The sequence below is a fragment of the Anguilla anguilla genome, chromosome 3 (genome assembly GCF_013347855.1).
Source record: "Anguilla anguilla isolate fAngAng1 chromosome 3, fAngAng1.pri, whole genome shotgun sequence".
Lineage (NCBI taxonomy): Eukaryota > Metazoa > Chordata > Actinopteri > Anguilliformes > Anguillidae > Anguilla > Anguilla anguilla.
Window position 1 is genome coordinate 18136716 of NC_049203.1, and position 11642 is coordinate 18148357.

Consider the following 11642-nt stretch of genomic DNA (forward strand, 5'->3'; position numbering starts at 1 on the left):
ACTGTGTTGTTGCCACTATTTACCAATACCTGTGGTGAGCATTTTTATTAGAGCTCCCTTCACCTCTGTAATATACAAGTTTCATGATCACCACCTACTTTTTGAAGAGGTGTCGGTCCAGCATGACTCCATCTGAGGATGACTTCAGGGTGATCTTTAGCATCTCCATACACTCCCTCAGCCTGGGGTCACCTGTGCGCAGTCCGGTGGCCTTCAGTGCCTGCACAACCACAGGGGAATTATGGGTAACCACATAGACCAATTTACCTAAAAATATAAACCCCAGGCAGCATCCATGTAGGAAATGCAAATCTCATTCAGGGGTGAGGCCAGTGGTCAAACCGGTGCTAATGGGATGCGAAGTCCAGTGCAACAGCTTGAGGAGTGGGTTCAAACTAACTCAGGACTTCAGCTCCCATCATGCTGCGTGAGCTACCACTGCCACCATTGTGAAACTGCCATACCACATGGCCAAATCAAGGGTCTGAGTGAGGAGTGAGACAGGACTGCTCACTCTCACATCAATTCCACCCCCCTCCCCCAAATAAGTGACTGGGCAGCAAGGGTAAATCATGACGACGGGGCTCGCCAAAAATCCTGCTGGGCAATAGGTGTGCACGCAGGTCTGGCCACGCGTCACTTACTGTGATGAACTTGTGAGCAGGGATTTTTTCCTGGCCCTCGGCGATGGTATAGAACAGCAGGTCCTCCAGACTGGGCAGAATGCCAGCTTTCCTTCTCCTGTGGGGAAGAAAGACACATAGTTGCAGGAGAGGGCGATGAACCTCAAGACTGTTAAAGTAAACCCATGATTGGCCCAAGGCAGTGGAGTTAATGAGTTACAACAGAAATGGCTCTAGGAGTTTAGCACTTCATATTACTCTATTACAGCATTGAGAAATGCATTCAGCATGGCAAGGAATGGACCAGTTAGATGGGGCAGAAATCACAGTTACAGATCATGAGCATATGTGCTCACATAAATCAATAGAGTGGAGAGATGTCAAGTCCTACAAGTTGCTATTCAATTAACAGGCGGCTCAAGGTCCATTTCAACTGGGAAGGATAGCTCTATAATGATGATCCACAGCTATGGCTATATGGGAATGATAGCTTTAATGATATGGTTGGAATGTAAAACAACACACAAGTTTCCAGCAAAAGCAGGGCACTGACTGGTTTGACATCTTTCATCTTTGCAGACATGTTTCAGAAATCTTGCAAGGTGATCCACATAACTTTTATTTATCGTCTAGTACATTTTTACAAGTAAATGTTGATGTTCATTCATTTAAATTGGAAGCATTTTTTAATTGTTTTACAGTAACTGTTATAGTTAAACTCATTGTTCCCAGGTGAAGACTTTTCTCTGATGTGCATAACTGACTCCCTGCTCACTGACTGGTACTTTTCTCATAACACACTAACTCATATAATTTCACCCAAAACTATTGTTTGGAACTCAAAATAATAGGCCTCTCAGTAATCTGACTTGTTAGCGTGGATTCAGCAGAGCTCTGGAAACGGAGAGAAATTTAAGGTGAGCGCGATGCTGCATTGCATTGTGGGAAAGCGCTGCACCACAGTAATGCAATTTCTTCTGCACAGGACAATGAAAACATTTTTGAGGTCACAATGTCAGTAATTCAGAAATGACACAAGGATTCAGAGTGCATAAAAATTAGCGCAACAAAGGTGGACAAGGTTAACTGAGGAAAAAAATGTGGTCGACTGCTTGGGGATTTTTTCACTCCCTTGAGGCGAGTTCATTTTGGCTGTGAAACTCTCAGCGAATCGTCCTGTGGCATTCAGATCAAAGGGTAATTACCATCAGACTGCTGCACGCCCAAGGCCAGAGCGTGTCTGTCTCACCCACAAAGAGGCTACACAGCTCATATTAATTCAATTTGTTTGTTTGTTTGACAGGGAAATTGCATTTCTGTAAATGTGCCAGAGTTAGCTAGGGAGGCTAATTTTCAATTGTAGTCCCTGGGCTACATGACTTTGGATTGACACTTACAATGGTTACTATATTCTATGTAGCATCTTGGTTATAATGCAAATATAAACTATATATAAGCCACAGATTCAATCTACCTGCACTTTATCTTCAGCTTTGATTAATATATTCAAACAATACGTGAATAAATAAGTAAGGGAAAACAAAAATAAACACATTTTTGCACAAAATATTAATGAAAAAGCATGTGGTGTTTATACTGAATACAAACCATAGCTCTGTTATATAAGCTGATGAAATTGTAGAGTGGCAGAATATTCATCCCAAAATGTAGCTGCTCAAAATTATTATTATTTATTATGAACTGGCTTATCTCCATTCATTAAAAAAAACCAAGGAGCCAATCTTATTCAAAGGATAATTAGATGCTGCTCATAATTCCGCTCAAACCTGAAACCTTATGAAAAACAGCCAGTACAGGATGAATTAAGCAAGCTAGTTCTAGTGCTGATACTGGAGTACAGGAGCTGAGAAGAGTTTCTACGCCTCAGATGTAAAATAAACGCTTTTCAAACAAAAAATGTCTTCATTTGCATTACATGAATACAGCACCGTCATAAATACTGTGCAAACAACTCCTTTTGCAAAGCAGTAGCTCCTGCAGAAGTTACAGTTTGAGCCAAATGATGGGAGAGAAAGCAGGGAGAACATGCCTCCTGTCCCAGAGACAGTGAGATAAGCTGTACTGCTTTCACGCCACCTCATCTCACCCTGAATCATTCAACAGCTGCCTAGGATTCCTGGCAATCATGAATCCCACCTCCGTTGCACCCTTCAGCCATATTTAAAAACCGCTGAACCATAGGGTGTGTCTGGAACTTTCTTTGTGAACCGTGTTTGTTCATATTGAATGTCATTTGGACGTTATATGTAACAAACATGTATGGTGGCACCATGCAACATCTGGTGCACTGACTACAGACGATGGGTCTGCATCTACAACAACGAAAACGTACAAAAATGTATCCGTCTGTACAGTCAGTGGGTGGCCTGCTCCAGGTGTATTTCATAATGGTAATGTTACTTGTTTAATGTTTCACTATGTTTTCTCCAGATGAGGGTTGACTATGCCAGTAGCTCTCTCTCTCTGAGGATCTCACTGACAGATGTCAAGGTGGCAGTGGTGAAATTAAAGTTACGTACAGCCCACTGCCTCAGCAAATGGACCGAGGGTAAAAGAGAGAGTATTTGTTCAGCCACATGTTAGATGGAGTTGTCCAGGCACAAGTTTAGTGTTTATTGACATTGTAGATTTAGGACAGCAGAAATGTCAGTCAACAGGGTTTCATCCATAAACACCTGCAGGCAAAGGCAAATCAGAGACATCCTTGTTTGCCCAGTTTTTCAAGAGGAAACACGACATATACCTGGACTTCTATCTTAAAAACAGACGAAAGTGGTGCATGACCCAGGTGCACAGTAAGGTTACCCTTGCAGGCAGGTGTACATTAAGGTTCTTATACCACAGTTCACAAACGGGCTTGCACACATGCAAGTCAGGGGATGAGACTTTGGCTACGTTTACACCAAAGGTCGTGATACCCAGTTCCGATTTTTTGCCTAAATAAAATTATTCTTGATTGCCCGCATACATCTACTTTTAGAAGTAACCAATATCCAATAGTTTCGTTAAGAGGGTTTACACTTGAACCGACTCTTCACCCCACAGACTCAAAAGGCCCGTAACCTCAGCATTCATCCACTAGCCTGAGCCTCCCTCCTCCATTTCACTTCTTTTAACATTTAATGTTACCAGCGGAGAGTGGCTGTGCACATTACGTTACGCAAATGCGAAAAGTCTGAGAATATCACATTCTTAAATACGCGTGAAATTCCAATTTGTGCATTTAGATGACGCTGACTGGAACCCTCCCCTCCATCGACAATGCTAGAGCCAACTGCTCATCGTCCTGCCAAATTCGACACTGGCACAGTCCAGACCCGACACCAGACCCTGGGGCCGAATCCATGCACTAGAAACAGAACCTTAACAAGATGAGCCACCCAGCATTTCTGCAGCTCTTTAGTTAACACTTTACATGTCTTTTGTTGCATCTATGCTCTATTATCCTGTTAACGGTGGCAAATTGTATACCCTTTCCTGCCTTTCTCCTTTTCTCCAGCCTGTGGCTGCTGACAGTAGGTCCATTGTGTTTCACTAGTACAGCGTTCACCGTTGGCTAAGAAACCCGCCATTTTGCAGGGGCCTGAAACGCTGGAAGCACGTCTCACTAAACCTCCCTGAGGAACGGCGCTGGCTGATTGCCACACGCCGCATGCTGTGAGGAAGCCACCCCGCCACGTGCCTCTCAGCGGTGATCCGTGTCCGTCGAAACTTAACATGGATGATCTGCTTTGTAAATTTGCTTTCTTCCAACACCTGTTTTTTTATGGAGCTGTTTATCTTGACTTGTGGGCGTAGGTCTTTGACTGACCCGTTCTCAGCGCTGAAACAAAACGGGCCCTTTCTTTCAAGGAGTGCAGATGTCAAACAGGAGCCTCTCTATGCCTCTCTAGATATATGACTTCCCCTCTAATCTCGGCCTGGCCAGAAAACCAATTCCAATAGAACGTGAGGAAGAGGAAGTTTTGGGGGAGGAAGGAAACGGTAAACACATGCATGAGTAAAGCAATCACAAAGAGTGCAAAATCCCATCAATATCAGAGGCCCGGCTGTCAGCCTACTTTCCTCCAAAAAGCAGAAACTTTCCCCCTCTTTCTCTCACACACTCAGACTCTCTTTCTTTGATCCAAGGCCACTGTGAACTTGTGCGGAGTTCATTCTTCACGCTCTGCCGCTTCAGACAGAATTAGCAGCTCCAGGTTGTTTATTCTGGCTGCTTGTTCAAACTAATCCAATGCAGCGGCATGTGTGTGCGTGTGTGTGTGTGTGTGTGCGCGACAAACCCACTAGAACCTAAGGCCGGTGTGAGAGGACATGCATATAGGTGACAGCCACGCAAAACTCCAATGTCCACTACATCTCACAGATGGCCTCATTGCTCAATTACATGATTCATATTTGGGGAGACAGGGGGTTGAAAACTTCTTTAAAAAAATAGTTTCAAAATACAAGGAGAAAATGGACCCCCCGCGGAGGGTAGTTCTTCTATCCCTTTGTCCATCACGTTCCATTGCCAACCCCCTCATGACACACATGACCTCAGCTATACCTTTTCCAGCCAGTACTGTTGCTCAAAACAAAACTCCCTCTCCCCCTTCTGTGACTCTCCTTCTCTCTTCTCTCTCCTTCTCTGTTGCTTGCCTCAGATTGAATGCTCTCACAGTAACTGAGTGGTTGTAAGTCTATACTGGTTGCCATGGTGATCTCAGCTATGTAAAAACTGTAAAAACTACCTCAAAACAGAATTTCCAAAATGGCACACAAAACATTCACTGCTATAGAAAAATGCTGCAGCCAGTGCACTAGTTTTGCTTGTGTATCTATAAACTGGTGTTCTATGTAGAAATCAAATGTCCTACAATCAAAGATGAGAGAATGCATCATTTTGCTGCCTACTCCTGAAGTTTACATTTCTTCCCATTCTGGGCGGAAGAATATTAATGGCATCTTAATAACAGGGAAAGATAGTGTTAGTCATAGGCTCCCATTTTAAACATGCCGCCCTTTGCAATAGTAAGCTAAGGAGGGGACACCAATTAGAGAACTCACTGATATAGCATTACATTTTTGACATTTAGCAGAAGTTCTCATCTAGAGTGACTTACATAGCTTACATCACCTAAAATCCACTTATACAGCTGGATAATCACAGAATCAGTTCAGATTAGGTACCGAGCACAAGGGTACAGAGGCAGTGTCCCAGTTGGGAATCAAACCTGCAACCTCAAAGCCTGGGGTTTCCATTTACTATCCACAAATGCCGAATAAATCAGGGCCATTATATGTCACATGCATACAAGTCGGCAGAGTCCTGTAAGACATGGCAGTCAGTTTGGGTGTCCACCAAGCAAATAAACCAGTCATTAAATTAAATCTTGTGGGCAAAATTCAGCCATCGCACATCCCCGCTCCTGTGCTTGGTACAGCACTAGCAGATTACGATCTGGCATTGCTTATCTTAAATTTTCTTAACAAGAGGACAAACAGTCCCTGGCTGATAAGACAGACCGGCTCATATCAACACTGTTATCCAGGTTCAACCACAAGCACCAAGAACCTGGCCGGATATTTGCTTCACTAAATAAATAATAACTACACTGATATATTGCATGATAAGAGATATGGATGGTAGCATCTTTATCCACCATTTGCTGGAAAGACACAGCATACATATTCGAGCAGCTTCAGTGCATTTTTGCCAGACAGGTATCAAGCACAGGAGAGAATTCACCATCCTAAAAAAAAAAATCACGCTGTGGGAAGATTTCATATCACTTGGTGCTCCAGCCCAGTCTCTACTCCTCTGCTCTGCCATCGCTGACAGGAAGTCTTAGTATCCCCTGGCAACCACTGCCGTGCGATTTACCAGACAAGACTAATAAACCGTTGGGGGGGGGGGACAGCGAATCCTTCAGGCACAACAGCGAGCGCATGGCAGGTGAGACGGAGGCGTGAAGGCGAGCGCGGCCGTCTCGCCCGAGGCTCGGGGATACGGGCGGACGGACTCCGGAAAGAAGACGGCCGACGGACGCCAGAACTCCGGGAGAGGCGCGGCAGCCGCCATTTACAGACTGCACGCCTCTCACATCCCGCCTGGCTCATGAATGTTACAACAGCTTGCGCCGGGGTGGGGGTGGGGTGGTGAGGGGTTCGCAGAGTTCAAGGGGAGTGTGTCGATGACAAAGGGCCCATTCAGGGGGGGTGACAGACATACCACAAGGAAGACACTCAATCCATGGGTGAGCAGGTAGGGGGAAGGGCTTAGGAATGCTACAGAGACCTGGTGCTAAACTGCAGACCAGTGAGAGGCTCCACTGACCTTCAGGAATCATTGCTAGCAGACTGCATCGAGTCAGGTGATCTCCTCTTTGGGCTACGCCCATAGCAGCCTGCTCCAGCAAATCCCTCAGGAACACGTAGGATCCCTCATTATCATATTAATCCATCCACGCTCAGAACCAATCCAAACTAATCTGTCTTGGTGAATCACTTAATTAACGCAGAGCTGTGAGCTCATATTCACTCACTTCCACCCAGCACATCAAGCTGTAAATCTATTTACATATTTCATAACTACATTTGTCAGGAATGCTGATCATCTTTCATAAATATGTAAAGGCTGCAGAGGCACACACACAAGCACACACACGCACACATTTGTGCATATACTCTCACACATATATGCATACCCAGAGGATCTGGGTAAAAACATTCTTGCAGTACATGCCTCTAACCACGTCTGGATGCAAGTGTCCATATGGGAACAGGAAGTCAGCTTTGGCACAGCTTCCTACCATTAAAGCGCTCTCCTCCCCTCTTTCACTTTCTGTCTCTGCCTCTTCCTCTCCATCTCTTTCTCCCTCAGCCTCTCCCTCTCTCTGCCCTCCCTCCCTCACTTATTTCACTCGCTGATGGGTAAGGCACACACACAGCCCAGCCCCCGGGACACACCCAGGGGGTCTGTGCACGTAAGGTATCCTGGTTCATCTGCATGGTAAATTTGCGTAAAGCAGGTTTGAAAATAGCACAGGTGTCAGTGTGGGGGAGGGGAAGTAGGACATCTCACTCAGCTGGAAGCAAAGACCTACAAAGACAAGCATGTGCCACCATCTCCACAGGTTGTTATGGAGACGCAGGAACAGCGGTAACCGTGGGAATACGTGATCTCCCCTGACACCCCAACAGGCCCCATCCAAACCTGAAACGCAGAGAATTTCAAAATACTGATCACACCTGAAAATCTCTGTTTGTTTAGGAAATCGATTGGTCCAAACTAGACCCGTCTTACTGCTGTCAAATGGTGATGCCAGGAGAGCAGTCAGAGATAAAATGGAGCCACACGCGGGAGGAAGGGGTTTCATTACTGGGGCGTTACCAGCAGCCAAGGGAGCAGAAGTCAGACATGCGATATAATGACCCACTGTTTACACAACGGAGCCAGAGAGCGGGAGAGTGAAATGCTCAATCACAGGCCGAGCATGTCCCAGTTACAAAACAAAGACGAGGGCTCCCGCCTCAATACTGGTGTGTTTATGAAACACTGTACCAGGACTGACAGCACTGACCAGAGGTCAAGAAAAATCAAACGAGTTCCTGTTCACGCAGGCTGCCAATCAATTCTGTACACTGTATGACTTCTCCACGCGACAGTATCTCAATTGTAACGCTGACATTTTTCATGTCACATGCTGATCTTTATTATGCCCTGGTCTTCATTGAGCAAGTCTCTCAGGATAAATGAAAATGTCACACATGTCACATGTCCTCTCCCTCTAAAAATGAAACCTCACACTTGAAACTGAAAACTGCAAATTAAACTTCAGGAGTTCAGCAGTGATTACTATCATCATGTAGCTTATTCCAGCACTAAAATCAGGACTCTTAATGGCTGCTTTAAAGCCCCGCTGTTTTTGGTCCAACAGTGTACAAGTAAACAGAACAGGGGGCTTGCATGCGCCCTTCTGTATCCAACGGGTGACTGTTACAGTGTACAGGGATTGGAATATCATCACGCGGTGCAGGTGGCAGGTTTCAGGGTACAAACAAAACAATCAGACGGGTTTGTTCTCCGGGGCGTAAAGGCCAGTTCACATTGGACACATAACCACGGTGTGCCGCACTGCACTGCATACGACGGTGCGTAAATCCATTTGTACGCGCAAATGGCGTGTCACTGTGTGCTGGAACGTGTGTGAAAAGAGAATACGGCCAAACATCCCCAGAGATTATCCAAAGTCTGCCGGCAAATTCCGCTGTACAGCAGAGTCATTATGATGATTCAACCACTGCGTGTTCTGCTAACGCGCCGTGCTTACAAATGATTTTTTTTTTTAATTTCGGATAAATGATTCCTGTACTTCCGACCACCTCATAGAACACAAAAAAGTGGATGTGTTAGTGCGTATTGAGGGTGGGGACATCCCAACACTAAATGTCTTAAGATAAACTATTGTCCCCATTTTTAAAGAAGTGCTATTACTTACTTTCTCAGTCAATCAGTGAGATTCGAAGTTCGTTTCGAGTAACTGTAACAAAGTTAACTGTAACTGAGGTCTGAATACTGATACAGCCTACCGACGTATGGTGTTAATGTGGGATTACTCCTCTGAAGTGTATAGCGAACAATCAAGTTAGGGTATAGTCGCTAGCTGTTGTTTGAAATATTTAACTTTAATTTATTTTTAATTCAGCACACACAAAAAATTTATATGTGCGGTTAAGGCATCTGCGAGGAATTAAGTAACATTAGAAATTAACCAAGCAGAATTACGTCAGACTTGTGTTGCTGTATTTCCTGACATCACTTCCTTGCATGTTTCTGGAACGTTTGGCTGCCACGCCGGCTAACGTAGACCCGACTAAGTTTTGATAAAAGAAAATAATAAAGATAACACACTTGCACCTCAAATAATTTTTGACCTTTCACACAAATATTTAATGCTTTCATCTAACGTTAGCGACCACATTTATCCTTCTTTCAAATTACTTGACTTACTTCTCCGCTGCCGCCTCTTTGCCGGTTTCATCTTTCTTCGCCTGTTCAGTCGCGGCAACGGCGCCCTCGGTCTTGGTGCAGAAGTATTTGACCCCTGTGGAGGGGTACAATAAACGCCGATATCCTCCGGCATGGAACGTCTTCAGTTTTGATAAAACTCTGACATCGTGACAGGCGGTCCTAAAGCAGTAGGAGGCTGAAGATGACGTTTTAATTCTGGCAATACCTGATAAAGGACGCTTTAGGTTGGATTGAAACAACTCCTTTAGCACTGTTGGAAACCTAAACTGTAACATTTCAATCACGTCAAGCTAGTTAAAGGGATTTTTTTCTCTAGGTAATTCTGGATTATGAAATCTAAATAGCGTGTATATACACCAGTCCCCGGTATCTGTTCGACCCCACGGCACAGAGAGCTATAATAATTCTGTACCGTAAAGTCGCTGCTCAGTGGACAATATCATTTGGTTCACACCCCTCACAAATCCTATTGGTGTAAAGGCAGTTTGGTGTCACGCATATCAGTGTTCCGATTGGCTGAGTGTTGTGCAATTCATAGTTTACTTCTACATCATTTATTTTTAGCAAATCCCGTCGCTCACAGGCGGTGGCGAAAAACGCACTCCTCCACATCAATGGCAATAGAATCATGAAGGACATGGACTTCGGGCAACACAGGCTACCACGTGGATTCACTTTTTCTGTACAGAGGCGGGCGTGAAGTCGTTAGTATGCAAAATAATATTCTCGGTGAAAACGAAAATGCTTAAACGATTAAGTTCGATGAAAGAGGTTCAAAGACAGACAGACTGTGAGACTATTCACGTCATCTTAACGTCATTTTCTTGTCTCTGGTTTTAAAATACTTTTTAATGACACTCAGCTTAATTATTTTTTACAAGAATAGAACAAATCCTAAACTGTAAAACTGCTTTATTTGAGAGTAATACATTGTATATTTGCTGTTAATTATTATTTACAGGAGCCAATCGCAATAGATGGCTGAGGCCGGTGGTTGGTAGGGGTGAAGGTTTTTCACATATGCAAATTTAAGAACTAGAAGGTTTACGAAGACAGACATACAGAGACCCTTAAAATGAATACGGCAGCATTTGAGTTAAGGAACTGGAATTGCAGTCTGAATGCTGTAGGTTTTATTCCTAGGAGAGTTAATGGTATTGGCATGTAAATATCCACTTGTATGAATGGATGTGACGTCAACAGTATAAATTGAATGAGTCTACTTTATATAAATAAATAACAATGTACACACATACACACCTCTTCAGTAAAGTGAGCAGACGGCACATCTAGGTTGGAAAAGGAGATCATCTTTACATTACATTACATTACATTTATTTGGCAGACGCTTTTATCCAAAGCGACGTACAAAAAGTGCATTTCATGGTCATAGACAACTGCTAAACACAGGTTCAGTAAGGTACAATACTTATTTTGTACAGCTATTTCTAGCCAAGAACACAGTTTAATTCACACAGTGAACACTATTCAGACCTAACCTCTGCAAAGCCAACTAGGCAGAAGAATAAGCTACAGTATTAGGACAAATACAAATTACCAAAAAGTGCTGGGATGGGGCAACATGTAACAAGTGTCATGAAAAGGGGGGGGGGGGGGGGGGGGGGGGGAGAGAGATTTAGAGTGAAATATACAGCATGGTGATGGTTAGTCTAGGTATAGTCTGAAGAGATGAGTCTTCAGGCCATGGTGGAAGATGGGTAGTGAGGGGGAGGTTCGGAGGGGAATGGGGAGTTCGTTCCACCACTGGGGAGCTAGGGTGGAGAAGCTCTGTGATCCCTTTGGGTGGGTGGGAGGGGTTACAAGGCGCCCTGCTGCCGCAGAGCGGAGTGATCGAGCAGACACATAGAATCGAGTCATGTCCTGCAAGTAGATGGGGGCTGTCCTGTTGGCAGCAGTGTAGGCATTGAGAGCTCACAAAGTAAGGAGGTCATGCATAGGAAGAAGAGCAGCTCAGTTTTGTT

At 44.4% G+C, this 11642-nt stretch overlaps 1 protein-coding gene across 4 annotated transcripts in view; it reads right to left on the minus strand.

Moving 5' to 3' along the window:
• LOC118223248 (glutaminase kidney isoform, mitochondrial-like) overlaps window positions 1-10081 on the minus strand; it is a 32121-nt gene extending 22040 nt beyond the window's left edge. For 3 of the 4 annotated variants that reach the window (XM_035409507.1, XM_035409510.1, XM_035409508.1), the window contains exons 1-3: window positions 9640-10081; window positions 645-741; window positions 99-220 (exon numbers count right to left, since the gene is read on the minus strand). In XM_035409507.1, the coding sequence (XP_035265398.1) occupies window positions 99-220; window positions 645-741; window positions 9640-9935 (515 nt within the window). In that variant the 5' untranslated portion in view covers window positions 9936-10081. The remainder of the gene's footprint in view (window positions 1-98; window positions 221-644; window positions 742-9639) is intronic. The other variant, XM_035409506.1, reaches the window with a different exon arrangement.
• Window positions 10082-11642: the final 1561 nt, after the last annotated feature.